The 15,688-nt window shown below is 52.5% G+C and overlaps 1 protein-coding gene across 7 annotated transcripts in view; it reads left to right on the top strand.

The window, feature by feature from the left end:
* Positions 1-15,688, top strand: part of DSCAM (DS cell adhesion molecule) — a 744,988-nt gene that overhangs the window by 643,073 nt on the left and 86,227 nt on the right. For all 7 annotated transcript variants that reach the window (XM_084992175.1, XM_084992177.1, XM_084992176.1 and 4 more), the window contains 2 exons: positions 4,741-4,896; positions 13,616-13,749. In XM_084992175.1, the coding sequence (XP_084848301.1) occupies positions 4,741-4,896; positions 13,616-13,749 (290 nt within the window). The remainder of the gene's footprint in view (positions 1-4,740; positions 4,897-13,615; positions 13,750-15,688) is intronic.

The raw sequence follows: 15,688 nt of genomic DNA, 5'->3' as shown, positions 1-15,688 counted from the left end.
CCCCACACAGAGCACATGGTGCTTGTGTCAAGAACTATGCTGCTGGAGTTCCCGTTGCAGCACAGTGGTTAACGAATCTGACTAGGAGCCATGAGGTTGCAGGTTCGGTCCCTGCCCTTGCTCAGTGGGTTAACGATCCGGCGTTGCCGTGAGCTGTGGTGTAGGTTTCAGACGTGGCTTGGATCCAGCGTTGCTGTGGCTCTGGCGTAGGCCGGTGGCTACAGCTCCGATTCAACCCCTAGCCTGGGAACCTCCATATGCCACAGGAGCGGCCCAAGAAATGGCAAAAAAGACAAAAAGAAAAGAACTATGCTGCTAAGCTTGAGAAGACACACATCTCACATCTCACATCTCACACTCACACATTGCACACACACACCATACACACTCACACATCGCACACACGCACGCATCACACACACCAATCACACACACACACATCACACGCCAGGAGAGAGATGGTCACTGCCGCTGTGATTAGTAATTGCCCCAACCTTTCAAAAATATGCATAAAAAGGATTTTGTTGTTTTTACGATGACCAGGCAAAACAGAACTGGTCAATGTCGCTGATAGGAGCGGCTACATAGAGGATGTCAGTGAAATTCCTGGGTGTTTCGTCATAAACCGAAAGTTAAATAATTTTAAAAACCTGACAGAAGCAGTTCGTCTGAAATTGCTAGGAAAATGGCACATGTTAAAAATTCACTGTTTCCATCTGAATTTGAGCTACTTTCCTTCCCTTCTGTCTTCCTTCAAGACAGAAATGCCAGATTCTGAATCAAAGCAACATGTAGGTGCTGCCAGGGGGCTTTGCTTTGATGGCGGCAGGTGGGGGAGGAATAACTTTTGCTAACATTATTCTCCCTTTTTTTTTTATTTCTTCCTTAAAACCCTTAAAGAGTGGGGGGTATAAATAAATATACAGAAACCTATTTTGGTTTAAAATATAAAAGTTTTTTTTTTTTAAAAAAAGCCTTTTGTAATATAAATAGTATGATTTCTAAGTTTATTTTATATATCATAAAATATCATTTACATATTATTTCACTGGTGATTTCAACTGAACACGACGCTTTACTTTCCATATATATATATATATTTTAAGGACTCTATGGGGCCGTGGAAGGTGGATGGGAGAAATCCAGGTTTAAGCCATGGGAAAAGAGCAGGGGAGGCAGAGACCAGCAGAGGAAGCAGGCTGTTTTGCACTTGGCTGTTCTCCGTGTTCCTCTTTACTTTCTCTACTCGGGCTGGCCAAGGACATACCCTCCCACTGAAACTGACAGCACCCACAGCCTGAACCTAGCCAGACTTGAACCCGCGTGCCGGGACTCGAACCCAGCCGAAACCCAGGTTGGGACCTGAACCTGTGGTTTTAAATGAGACTCGCTCACCCGGTGTCTGGACTCACGAGGTTCAGTTCTTCCTGCCTCCACGCAGAAGGAATTCAGCGAGAGACAAGGTGATAGGCAAGCAACAGATTTATTAGGATAGGGCGCTTGTGAGAGACGCAAGCAGGCGGGCCCGGAGGCTGCGCTGAGGATCCAGCGGGCTACAGCTTCATCCTCCGAGGGGAGTGGGGGTGGGGGACCGCCTCTTCCTCTCTCCTTGCGCAGTAGCTCCTCCTTGGTATCCAGTAAGGGGTGCATTCAGACCCAAGGTCCTCACCTCCTGCCCCGGGTCTGAAGCTGAATGCAGGGCTCATCCCGTCCCCCACCCGACGTCTGGCGGCTCCACGTCCAGCAGCCTGCCCTGATCTGATGGCTTCCTTGGGCAATGATTAGCTCACAGCGATCTCCCAGCGTCCCCAGGTTTCCCTCTTTATCTAGAGTCCCTTACTGGGACTTCTCCAGCCACCTGTGCCTGCTCCATCCTCATCACCAGATCACCATCAGAGGGAACAAAATGCTTGCCTGGTGGATTCTGGAGCTCAGGTCATTTTAGAAATCCTTGGGGGTGGTTTCCATGGGGGTCTGGACGGCAGTGTTTTTCATGGTTCCAAACAACAGGAACCCCAAAGTGAGTCAACATCCCAGTGTTGATTCCAGTTCATATGGCAATTCAGTTCCCCAGCGAGGCTGCCAGGTGATGCTTTGTTTCCAGAGTGATGCTTTGTTTCCCTGTTGCTGTCTCTGGAAGATCGGGGCTTCCACCTCGCCCTCTGCCCTCCTCCCCTCCTTCCTGCCTCCCTCAAGCAGCCCCGGCCAGCGGCCCCTCCCTTCTCCCGCTCTGTCTCAGGTGGTGCTTTTCCCCTGGGAGGCGGAGAGACCCCGGGCCCTCCTTAAAGATAAAAAAACCTAAAACACTAAAAACATAAGACCAGAGGCCCCAAAAGGTCAGATGAGTCAGCCAGGTTCTCATAACTGGTCTGTAGGCACACAGCCCTGGGAACCCCACCCCCCAATGTGTGTTTCCCATTGCATGTTTCCCAATGTGTGTGTGTGTGTGTGTGTGTGTGTGTGTGTGTGTGTGTGTGTGTGAGAAACTTCCTAAATCTGAAAAGATCTTGACAAGATCTATACTTAAGCTTTTTCTGTGAGTATTTGCGTTTTTATCCTATTCCACTTGACCTGTATTATCTGTGTTGAGGAAAATGAATGTCATCAAGGAATAATACAATGGAGAGAGTCCTGAAACCCGCCCGTCACCCAGGGCGGACCCTCCCCTCTCAGGAAAGGCTTCCTAACTCGCCTGAGGCTAAGGATTGTCTGCTCTCTGAAGGCACAACCACCGCTCAAGAGCAAACGTTTTTCTCATTTTCACGAGCCACTGCTGCGGCTTCCAAAGCGTGGTCCCCAAGAGTCTGCCGCCCACTGGCCTCCCCCGGGAGACACGAGGCCAGGACAGCTCTTGGGGGCTGCCCCTTGCGTTCCTCTCCCCCCAGCAAGGCATCCTGCCCCCCGACCCCCGAACTTGCCCACAAGCTGTTCCAGATGAGAACAGGTCTTGGACTCATATTAGGGTCCAGGGCCCCGTCTGTGACCCGCTTGCCTCGCACAGCCCTTTTCTCCACTCCCCTCACCACCCTTGTCACGAGCAAGCATCCCTGGCATGTGTGCGACAGGCTGTGGCTACCCCTGCGTTACTTTAAACTCTGCTCCTCTGCTGTGTCCGGTCCAGCCCTGAAAAGGACATTCGTAGCCACATCACAGTCGCAAACGAGGTGGTCCCTCATCTCCAAACTTCTGTGCAGTTTGGTAGAAGGACAGGAGGAAAGAAAAGCCAAGAGCCGGAGGAGAAAACCAGGCGGGCAGAAACCCCTCTCATCCAGTCGAGGAGTGGCCGGGCTGGCGGCCGGCGGCCGGGGCTCTGTGCCCGCAGGCCAGGCTCCCTGGGCTCAGGCCACGACTGAGCCTCCTCCTGCCTCAGTTTCCTTGCCTGTAATGACTGCGTGGGGGAAAGCAGAGGGTGGCTGCACTGGGCAAATGCATTCACGTCGCACCCAGAACAGGGCTGGCACCTGCATACGCATGCATGGCATATCTTTAGTGAGGCCAGGGAGAGGCACCGCCAGGCAGCATCACTCTGTGCCACCGTGCCTGTCACTATAGCCAGCCCCCCAGGAGGACTCCCTCCAGGACCTTGTCCCCCATCCCAGTTCTCAGTACACCAGGCACGTGGGCCAGGCTGCACCAAACATCCCACCAAACATCCCACTTGCCCCAAAGTGGGCAGTTCCTGGGCTCCTCTCTCCTTCCCTGGCTGCTCTGTAGGCAGCTCATTTCGACTCCAGAGCCCCCGTGCGGTGCTTGTCTCATCCTTGCGAGTTTTCTCGTTTGCTTTATGATACGCCTCAGACGGGCGAGCATGACATGCCGTCTATGCACAGATTCGCTGATGCTCCCTCCAGAACACGAAGTGTTTTTAGCTGACGCCAAGTTCCTGACATACTAGCCTGTCAGGTCTGCGGAGGCCGGGGGCTTCACTCCAGGTGACAGGTGGGGTGTGCTGGGCCACCGCAGCTCAGCTCAGACGCCTGAGAACTTAGGTGCCAAAAAACACGTGTGCATGAAAGTAGAGTTTGCTTTTTAAAACCAGAAAAGGAACCCGGACTTTTAGAAGCTTCTTCTTTTTTTTTTTTCCTTTTTTTCTTTTTATGGCTGCGCCTGTGGCATATGGAGGTTCCCAGGCTAGGAGTCGAGTTGGAGTGGCAGCTGCCGGCCTAGAGCACAGCCACAGCAATGCAGGATCCAAGCCACGTCTGTGACCTACACCACAGCCTGTGGCAACACTGGATCCTTAACCCACTGAGCGGGGCCAGGGACCAAACCTGCGTCCTCATGGATACTAGTCGGGTTCTTAACCCGCTTAGCCACGATGGGAACTCTGTGTAGAAGCTTCTCCATGAGCTTAGAAGTGTCTGCAGAGCATCCCTGGTCCTCGCTCCCTGGGTCTGGGTTGGGGGACATCTGGGGTCAGCCCCTGCAGGCGGACAATCCAAGAGGGACAGCCATGGCGCTGGCGCTGGGTTTGGAACACGGAACTTGGAGCGAATTGCTGCTTTTCAGACCGATTATCCGCCCGGTGCTCTGTGGCAGTTTGGTGCGAGTGACTTTTTCTGAAGGGCCGCGGAGTGTCGGAGTCACGGGAAGGCTGTACGCAGTCCCCTTGACTTCAGAGAGGGACCGACGGAGGCACTGGCCAGTGCTGGGGAACGGCGCGTGCCCGTGGCCGTGGTAACGGGGGAAAGGCGCGTGCCCGTGGCCGTGGTAACGGGGTTGTGCTTTCTTCTCCCCCAGAGCTGGGCGAGATCAAAAACGTCACCACCACGCAGCCCTCCCTGGAGCTGGACGGGCTGGAGAAGTACACCAACTACAGCATCCAGGTGCTGGCCTTTACCCGGGCTGGAGACGGCGTGCGAAGCGAGCAGATCTTCACCCGGACCAAAGAGGATGGTGAGCTGGGGGTGGGCCGCGGGCCCCTGGGCCACACGCGGGAGGCGCCCGTCGGGCGCAGCCTTCCCAGGCTGGGCTCACGAGGAGGAGGAGGAGGACGGGTCAGGGGGCCTGCCTTTGGCTCCCCCACCTCTCGTCGGCTTTGCTCCACGCAGACAGCCCGCTGCCCTCCACACATACGCCAGCGCCACTCAGACCAGCACGTCTGGGTCCCATCTGCCTGATGTATCCACTGTTTCTCTCCTCCCCTAGAATATTCCTTTTCTTTTCTTTTTTTCTTTTTGGCCACATCTCATTTTAAGCAGAAGTGTCTTTTATCCCAGGGCTGTAACATGTATCATCTCCGTTTTTGTATCCCGTTACATTGAATTTAGGCTCTTTAGCTGTTAGTGTAGCTCTGATTATTGCCATTCCTCTGCTTAAAAATTATGTAAGGGGAGTTCCCATCATGGCACAGTGGGTTAAGAATCTGGCATTGCAGCAGCTGTGCTGTTGGCTGCAGCTGTGGATCAGATTTGATCCCTGGCCCAGGAACTCCCATATGGTGCAGGTGCAGCTGATAAAGAAAAAAGAATGTTCTGGTTTAGGTCATCTTTCTGTGCCAGCTTGAGAATAATGTTAGAATAAGCCCTCAATTTGAGAGCTTCATGTTAATTCTTTTTAATTTCTTACAAGATTTCATGACTTAGTAATATTTTAAATCATAGTACAATTTTCAGATCACTAATTCTTGCCATTCCACACAATTTGGACTTGGTTATATGACTATTTCCCAAACCAGCAAAAAACTGTATGGAAAATGGGGGGGGGTGTATTATTTTATCTTTATGTCTTTTTTTAGGGCCACACCTGCAGCATATGGAGGTTCCCATGCTAGGGGTCTAATTGGAGCTACAGCTTCCCGCATACCCTACAGCCACAGCAATACCAGATCCGAGCCTCGTCTGTGACCTACATCACAGCTCACGGCAACGCCGGATCCTTAATCCAGTGAGTGAGGCCAGGGATCGAACCCGCAACCTCATGGTTCCTAGTTGGATTCGTTTCTGCTGCCCCAAGATGGGAACTCCCAGGGGGTTGTATTATTTTAAGGGAAACCATGAAGGGCCTTATCCAAGACTTCTTGAAGAATAATTTAAGTTCTAATACATCTTCTAGCAATCGTAAGAAAAGTAGTTTCCAGCTTCATAACAGGAGCAATTGCTGTCAAATTGATGACCATGTGGAACTTTCCAGATCAGAGCTCAGAGTTATACCAGAGCTAGGGTCGAGATGGGAGCCACGCGCCCCGAATTCCGTGCTGATTGGGCTCTGCAGGTGGTTTCTGCCTTCTTACAGGACGCTGTCCCCCAGGAGGCCAGGCAGGGTGGCGGCGGAGGGCTGTTGTCCGCGACCCACGCCCGCCGTGGCAGGTTTGAGGTCCTCCCCTACAGAGACCACCCCCACGGTGTCACCTCACACCGTATCTGTCCTGTGGGAGCAAAGCTGGGGACCCGCACGCAGAGGCCTCGGTAGACACTTCCCATCAGCTTGTGCATCTGCTCATGACACTTCTCGACACTCAGAGCACCGCTCTCCGCTCCCCCCGCCTCTGCAGACCCCGCCCCGCCCCCACCGTGGTTCTGCCCGTCCACCTGCCACGTTCTGGTCACGGTCTCTCCAGCCCGTCCTGCGTTCTAGTTCCGGCATACAAATCAAACCTCATCACTTCTAGTTCTTCTAGAGCACCTGAGTAATTATTCCCAGGCAAGTGCAGGTGACAGCCGATTCTACTCAGAGAAATGGAATTATTTAAGGAAGTCTAAGGCCAAAACGCAGGGCCATGAGGAAGTCACACCTTCACGGACTCAGCTACAAAGCTGAGTGAAGACGGCCGTAATTTAATTTTTAAAATGTAACAGCCACATGTAGATATTAGCCCTGGGACTTTGGCCCCTGATCTCACCTTCTCTGAACTGTCTTCGTGTATAACCTCTCCACAACAGACTGCACAGAACGAAGATCTAAAAAGTGAAGTGATGTGTGCAGACACCTGGCTTGACACATAGTGGGTTGGATCCTGACACTAGATACTTGATCACTTGATCTCTGCTCCTTCGGAGCGAGGGTGGAACATTCTTTTGCATTGCTAAGCAATAACACTCATGTCCTGAGAATTATCATCTAAAGAGTAAGTTGATCAGCAGCATCCATTTTGACACCTGCATTTTTCAGGAGAAGGTACAGAAATCCGCTAAGAAGGGAGAGCTCTCCACTGCCCCTTAGTGACCAGTGGCTTTGGATCGATTTTTAATCACACCTCCAGTTTTAGAAATCATAGAGCTCTGTCTCAAAACTCGACCCTGAGACCCTAACTCTAATTTGTCAATCAGTTATTCTCTGCCGTCATACCCAGGGGAAGTAACAATAAAAAAGAAAGAAGGAAGGAAGGAAGGAAGGAAAGAGAGAGAGAGAGAAAGAAAGAAAGAAAGAAAAAGAAAGGAAAGAAAGAAAGAAAGAAAGAAAGAAAGAAAGAAAGAAAGAAAGAAAGCAAGAAAGAAAGAAAAAGAAAGAAAGAAGAGAAAAAAAATAGTACACGGAGATTTGATAGATTGAAGAAGGCCCTGCCTTGGGTATACCAGTTGTCCCAGGCAGGAGTCAAGGATTCCCCTTGTGCAGGAGGGTGGGGCCAAAAGATGCTGTGGAGCTGAATGTCAGTATTTACGTGGCTAAGTCATTGGCACTGTCAGAGAGGAGAGGAGCGGAGCAAAGATTAGCTGAAAGGAGGGAAAAGCTAGTGTAATAATGAGTCTCTCTCCCAGAGTCCCATGAAAAACTCACTAATCTAGAAATGGAGAATTGTGCCAGCCACCTGTAAATATGTAATAGCTAACATCTGTAGGCATTTGAGCAGCTTACAGGGCTGAATACAGCTTTGAGTCTGCTTGAAAGAATGCTTAGTCGAATTCAGAGCAAAGATCCTGTTGATGCGTCTATGAAGTCTTATGATTTTGGAGGCTGGATTACACCGCCAACTTCAATTACAGGTTGCAAAAATGTTAGCATTCCAGTAAAATGGTAATTGTCCACACTCAAGTTTTTCCTCGGGGAAGCACTCTTCTAGGCACGGGTCGAAGCCTCACTGTTCATTTGACATCCTTGCACGTAAAGAAACGTGAACACATTCACAGCGAACATTCAGTTAAATCTTCTATGCCCAACACGGCTCTTCAGTTAGTGTCCCTTACCCCTCAGTGTCGGGGGCCTGGAGTTTTACGTTGTGTCGTCAGGTCGCTGGTCACCTTGGAAAGGGGACACTGATCACTTGTTAGTGAAAGAGACAAAAATAGAATCAAAATATAAATAAATAAAAATAGATTAAAGACATGAAATTGAAAAATAAAAGACAAGAAGTTTACTTTTACAGGGGATAATCTTCCATTGAAATGTGTGTTTCGAGAACAAGTCATCTGTGCCGTCGGCTAAGTAGTTTCTTAGCTTCTCTGATGACTCTTAAGTCAGTGTGTCTTGGACACGTTCTTGGGACCCTAAACAGAGTCTCAGACCCATAAATACAGTCGTGGGTCCACAGATATATTTTCAGGGTCTGCAAAAACTACTCCTCTTTCCCAGGATGCGCCGCCCATGAGAACTTGAACTTGTTTTTATTGCTGAAGGCCGCCAAAGATGATGTGCTGATCTAGCTTTCTGTTTTTTGAACACCAGACAACTAATTCTGAATTCCATAACATTTGTGAAATCCTAAGATAGTTTTATTTGCTGAGAATATAATCTGAGCAGAGCCACGGGGAAATAGAGCACAAACACACACCATCTATTAATTTTCCAATGATTATTTTCATTCTGCCGGCAGCCCTGGATGGTTTTCTGCAAAAGTAAACACTCTATATGGATAAGTAGCAACCGTTGTGTTTAAGTGCAAATATTTGCATAATACATGAAGCTCTGTAAGGTAAGCTGTGAGAAGAAGGCCAGCAGGAGGTGTGCTATTTGATCTTTGATCCCTCTTTGCCACGATTAACCACCTCATTGGTGGGACATCTGAAAGTAGAGCCAAGGGTAGGTGAAAAACAGACATCAGTATATTTCTGAATCCCCGGGCCACTCATCTCTTGCGCTGTCCATTCTCTTGCAGGCATGGATGGTGTGCTTTTAGGTGATAATGTAACTGCACCTTGGTTCACCTTAAAAGTGATGGACTCGTGTGTGTGTGTGTGTGTGTGTGTGTGTGTGTTTGCTGACCACCAGCAGTGCAGCCTTTCAGGAGACATTGAAGGCTCTGTGTGTGCCATGGGAAAGCCTGCTGATCAAATTAATCAACATCAATACTGCTTGGGCTCCCAGGATGGCCCAGCATCCAGCAGGGCCATGACATGCTCTGGGCAGTAGCATCCACACCAGCGGCACAACAGACCAAGTTCTAGGCGCCTTCTACCATGTGGATTCAAAGCTCCCTTCCTGCAGTCCTTCTCCTAGGGTTCCGAGGGCTCCAGGGGCCTCCAGGTGCCCAGGGGTCATCAGGAGACCCCGGGCGGCTCCCCCTCCCCGCTCTGCTTTGGGAAGAGCCACTGCGCTTCCCCGGGGTTGCATGTGATAGCACACGTGACACTTGAAAGGGTTTGTCTGCCTCAAAGACTGTTTGGCCACCACGGCTCTGGTGAGAGCCAAGGACAGAAGGCCGGGGTCTCATGGAAACGGGAGAGGAAAGGAGCCTGCATGCAGTGCTTGGCCCAGTGACAGCTGCTGCTGTGAGTGCGTCTGTGCAGCTTCTTGGCCGCTCACGGCTCAGAGAAGCCACTGTGGCCACTGTGGAGTCTGCGCCCAGGCGCATCTGGCTCTTGTGGTGGGTCCCATGCACACACGTGGGTGTGCCCACACACAGCACACCACAGCACACACATCAGACACTATGCACACATTCACACAGCACATGCCTCACACACACCACACACACTACATGCACACCACAAAGCACGCATATCACACACGCCACACACATGCACACACACTGTACACACTCTCACACTGCACACACCACACAAGCACCTGCCTCTGACTGATCACCAAGACCAGAAAAATGATGACAGAATGAAGCCGACCCAAGAGTCTGTGCGGTGCTTCGTCAGACCTCTGCCGTCCTTCAGATGGAGGCGGTGTTTTCACAGAACCGTGCCGCTGATGTCACACGCGAAGATCCATTATTCGGTGGCCTGACTGTATATGGACCCATCTGTGTCATGTGACAAGTTATCACAAACTGCACATTCCAACCATGCAAATCCGAGATCTCACCCCTTCCCTGGGGCAGCAGCCAGGTGTGGGTTAGCAGGCTCCCGCCAGGGTCTCACAGGCTGAAATCACGGTGGCAGCTGGACCCGAGTCTCACCTGAGGCCGGGGCCTTGCCCGAGCTCGCTGGGGCCAGCAGGATCTGGTTCTGTGTGGCTGTAGGGCCGAGAGCCTGCCCTGAGCTCCTGGAGGCTGCCCACCAGTCACTGCCATGGGGCCAGCAGGTCACACAGTCACGGGGTCACAGCAGGGCGGTTTGCTCTTCAGCACCAACTCAAATCTCCCTCCGTCCCCGGCTTCTAGACCCTCTTGAAGAGGCTCCTCTGATTAGGTCAGGCCCACCCAAGTCACCCTCCTTTTGACGAACTTGAAGTCACAGATTAGGTCTTGAATTCTGTCTGCAAACTCCCTCCACCTTTGCCACACCACGTGGCCGGATTGTGAGAGCAATCCCTGCATCATGGTGGCAGGCACCACCCACACTCGAGGGCGAGTAATGACGCGGGGCTACATCAGAGAGTGGCGGTCACGGGCTCTATGCTAGAATCCTGCCTGCCACACTGGGCTCCTTTAGAACCGCTGTTCAGAGGACCCAGTATGTTCCAGGCACTGGCCAGGCCCTGGAGACGCTGGCAGGGCCTGCAGGCTGCTCAGGGAGACGGGTATGTGCCAGTCACCCTGAGTGAGTTATGACAGGTGTCACAGGAGGAGTCTAGAGAGGGAACTTGGGAGTCCTGACCCCTCGAGGCCAGTGACAAGGAAAGCTTCGTCTAGAAAGCACTGGTCGGTAGACGGTGAGAGATGAGTAACCGCCAGGGACAAGGCGGAGGGTGGGCACGGGTTCAGGCAGGAGGCGCCCAAGGCTCTTGGTCACCGCGTGTCAAGGTCCTGGCATGGGAGAGGCACGCCACATCCAGGGACCTCAAACAGGGTCTAGGCCACTGACCTGACACGTCCACCCGGAGGTCTGGAGGGCACGCCAGCCTCCACGCCCTCTCAGAGGGAGGGAGGCAGACAGAGGAGGTCCCCGCCCTTGCATCCGAGGAGGTGGCTGTGCTGTTTCCTGCCACAGGGGGTGGGAAGAGGGAGGCTGGGCAGAGGGGGGCCAAGCCCCCTTTGGAACAGGGTGGATCTAAGGTGCCGTGAGCTCGAGCGGCGATGCGGGGAGTCAGGTATCTGAGCATCTGTGTGCGGAGGGGGGTGCCTGGGCAAACTGGGGGCAAAGTAGAAGACGTGGTTCTTAGCAGCTGCCTTCTTCAATCCAGACATCAGATCTGGAGCCAGAAGTTCATTCCACAATGGCCAGAAATCCATGAAAGCCACCAGAGTCTGCCTAGATGGTCCTAAGATACATCGAACTGGGTCACTCTGCTGTAATTGAGCAGAAATTGGCAGAACATGGCAAATCGACCCCAGATTACCGAAATGTAACCTGATGACTCGAATGCCCCAGCTCACTGTCCTCTGTCGCCTCTGTCTCCTGAAGCTCGCCACCTGCAGTGTTGTTAATTCAACACCAAGCCCTTGTGGCTCCAAATGAGGTGGTGGGTGTCTTGGCCATGCCCTCGCCTTAGGAAACTAAGCATAAACACTCTCCATCTTCGGGACAACGGTGTCTTGTCCCCAAGGACCCATTCATCTAAACTCACGTGTGTCCCCTTTTCTAGACCTTCTGCTGATGGTGGGACTTGTCAAACTGATCCAGAGATTTTATGTTTTCAAATAACCATGCCCATCCTAAGTTAACTCTCACCAGAGCTGTTGGTTTTGTTGTTTTGACCTAGAAGAGTCAAGGTGACAATTATCAGACCCACTTTCAACTCCAAGAATATTTACTGTGAAGTCACGTGGTTATTGGAGCAGGAGGACATCCAAAGCTCCCTTCAGGGGCTCACAAGGGACTGGCATTGGTTTGAATTTCAAGGTCTCCAGCCAGCAGGGAAGCTCTTTTTACCTGCACGGCCAGAATAGTGAGGACCAAAGCTAGAGCCTCAGAGCTTCTCTCATGGCAGCTCTAACAGGCTCCTCCTTATCCGGTGGTCTCTCCACCAGCCCCCCCTCCTTCAACATGGAAAATAAAGGGATGGGGGGAAGGGCGCTTCTGTTCAATCTCACTTCCCAAATTGTGCTTCATAGGTGTCCACAGCATTTCTTCGGTGATTTGCAGATGGGGGTTTGTGGTCTATAATGAACCATGAATCAATCTTTGACCCAAAAATCCATACTCATGAAAAATGTCTCGGTGCCTCTCCTGAGCCAAAGAGAGCTGCCCTTACAGAGTGTCTGAGGCGCGGACGAGTGGTCTCTGGGGACGGAGGTAGTTCTCCCTGGTTCTTGTCAAACTCAAGAGGCAAAAGCTGTAACCCCAGCCTGTTCAAAGCCACCGTAGCAGACTCGAGAATGACCGAGAAGCTAAATTCCCTACTCTTCCGCGGCAGGAAATCACCGACTGAAAAGGTAGAGACGGTGCCCAGGAACACAGGGACTTGAACTCACTCACCGCGTTCGTCCCTTCGAGGAAGCAGTGATTGATGGCACCTGTTGCTGACTTCATTTAGGGACCAGGGAGGGCGCAGGCACGGCTGCCACAGGGTTTGCCGCAGAGGAGGGCGAGGGGGCTCTGCTCTGAATACGACAAGGCAAAGGGGGGGATTCACAGCCAGGGATGGAGGGCGGGGTGGGGTCCCGGGGTGAAAAATGCCTGAGAGGGTGAGGGGTGAGGAATAGTCTGGTTAAATCGACCTCAGGGCTTTTGCAGGAGGCAGGCTCCAATGAGCCGGTATTACCAGGAGGAGGAGAGAAAGGACCTTGGTGAGAGAGCATAGGTGACCCCATATTGTGGGGATTCGGGCTCGACTGATTTAGTAGGATTCTTGCTAAAATGGGCTCTTGGGGGACATGCCCCAGGAGGGGCTCAGAGGTCACATGGTCAGAGATACCCTGTGTCAGTTCCGGGGCAGCCGCCACAAAGCTCACAGATGGCGGGGGGAAGGGTCACCAACAAGCACATGTCCTCTCAGTTCTGGAGCCAAGAAGTCCGAGGTCAAGGTGTCAGCAGGGCCAGTCCCCCCGCCCCCAGGGTCAGGAGGGAGCGTTTGTCCCAGGCCTCTGTCCCAGCTGGTAGACACCGTCTGCTCCCCGTGTCGTCGCACCTTCTACAAGCATCTCTGTGCCCCCATCACCCCTTCCCCACAAGGACACCAGCCATGCCGGCCATGGCTCACCCGCGGACCCCAGTTCACCCCAGTTACCGCTGTTAAGAGTCCATCTCGGGTTAAGGTCACGTTCTGGGGTAGTCGGGCGAGGGCTTCAACGCCTGGGCATGGAGGGGGCACAACCCAGGCTGCAGTGGAGACTCCAAGGGCTGCACAGAGGCCCCGGGGTGGGGGGGGGGGGGCGCCCTCGCGGTGGCTGAATGCTGGGCTCTTCTAGTTCCAGGTCCTCCGGCCGGAGTCAAGGCGGCCGCGGCCTCAGCCTCCATGGTCTTCGTGTCCTGGCTGCCGCCCCTCAAGCTCAACGGCATCATCCGGAAGTACACTGTCTTCTGCTCCCACCCCTACCCCACAGTAAGTCGCTCCCTCCCCCAGCGCCCCGAGCATCCTCCGCAAGGGAGCGCCCGGGTGGGACCTCCTCCTCCTGCTTCCCGCCAACGCGGGCCTTCCAGGGCCTCCCTCTCCCCCTGCTTTCTCACAAGTGAGCAGCATCCTCCTGACACCTCCTGCGCACACCCACTTCTGCATCCGTCCAAGGGAGACAGCTGTCTGGAATCATCACTGAGAGGGAGCGTTCCCACAGAACTGCCGGCGGGCTTGTCCCAGTCAAAACGCAGAGGCCCCAGTGCATAGTCAGTGGGCAGTCCCCAGCGATGTTGCTGTTGGACTTGTCCTTAAATGCACGTCATGCTGCCTGCCTCCCGCCCCACCCTCCTTCCCTGCCCATCTCCCACTGGGGCAGCGCAGCAGGCAGACCCCTTGTGCTAGAATTGAAGGCCTTGAGCAAGAATCTAGGACCCTCGGCGTTCCCGTTGTGGCTCAACAGTGACAAACCTGACTAGCGTCCATGAGGACGTGAGTTCGGTCCCTAGCCCTGCTCCGTGGGTTAAGGATCAGGCATTTGCCATGAGCTGTGGTGTAGGTCACAGACGTGGCTCGGATCTGGTGTTGCTGTGGCTGTGGTGTAGGCCAGCAGTGGTAGCTCCAATTGGACCCCTAGCCTGGGAACATCCATATGCCTGGGGTGTGGCCCTAAAAAGCAAAAATAAAAAATAAAAAAAAAAGAATCTAGGACCCTCACAAGTATGATAGTCGTCTTAATCCAATTGCAAAGGAATTAAAAGTTGGAGTGCGCTGTACGTATTTCAAAGTACAGTGTTTGTTATCATTCATGTGATCACCAAGGAATACCACTGACAGAGTTAAACTGTTTCTAAACAAACAAAAGCATATCCAAAAGGGCAATTTTAAAGAAACAAAAATGATTCATCAGCATTATGACGTCTGGAGTTCCCATGTGGCTCAGTGGGTTAAGAACCTAGCATTTTCTCTGTGAGGGTGCGGGTTCTGTCCCTGGCCTCTCAGTGGGTTTCAGATCTGGCGTTGACGCAAGCGGCCACATAGCTCACAGAGGTGGCTTGGATCCCGTGTGTTGCTGTGATACTGGTGTAGCTCCAGTTTGACCCCTGGCTGAGGTGCAACCATAAAAAGAAAAAAAAAATGTATGATGTCTTCATAGAAATTTTTGTGGCATTTTCCCAGGTAGGCACTTTGTCCAGTTCCGTCTTTATCATCTCCCAGCTCCCGGCACAGAACCTGACAGGCATAACCACTCAATGAGTGTTTGTGGCGTGAAAACACAAATTAGCTATGGTGTTATTGCAGTGAAATGGCATGACATAAAGTGTACCATGGTTTAGTGTCCAGCTCAGTGGCACTGAGAACATTCATGAACATTCAGCCGTCAGCACATCCACCTCCAGAAGGCTTGTTATCTTGCAAAACTGCAGCTCTGAACCCACTGCACTCTGACTCCCGTTTCCTACCCTCCCACCCCAGCCCCTGGCAACCACCACCCTGCCTTCTCCCTCTGTGAATTTGGCTGGTCCAGCAACCTCATACCTAGCCGTGGAATTACGCTGTGTTGTCTTTCTGTGTCTGGCTTGTTCCACCAAGCATCACGTGTTCCAGGTTCATCCGTGTTGTCGCGTGAGTCCGAAGTCCCTTCCTTTGTGAGGCCGCATGACATTCCTAAACTCAGTTACAAATCCATCTTGTATTGAAAATGAAGTTTTCTCAAGTCTAGGGTCCGCAGGGGACCTGGCGCCCCGATGGCACCATGGACAGGAAGGAGGATGAAGGGCGGGGAGACTGGGGGGGCGAGCGTGACTCGGAGGCCCATCTTTCTGCTGAAAACGGCGTACGTTCTGCGTTGATACGTCCGCAGTGGCATCTCTGGAGTCGAAGGAAGGACTTAGATGCCATGTGCTCAGTTTGGGTTTCCGCACTTTGG

Source organism: Sus scrofa, chromosome 13, assembly GCF_054392235.1.
Source record: "Sus scrofa isolate SSC_HxYL_T2T_F1_AM1 chromosome 13, Sscrofa_HxYL_maternal_Yorkshire_Landrace_v2.0, whole genome shotgun sequence".
NCBI lineage: Eukaryota > Metazoa > Chordata > Mammalia > Artiodactyla > Suidae > Sus > Sus scrofa.
This window is presented reverse-complemented; position numbering and strand designations above follow the sequence as displayed.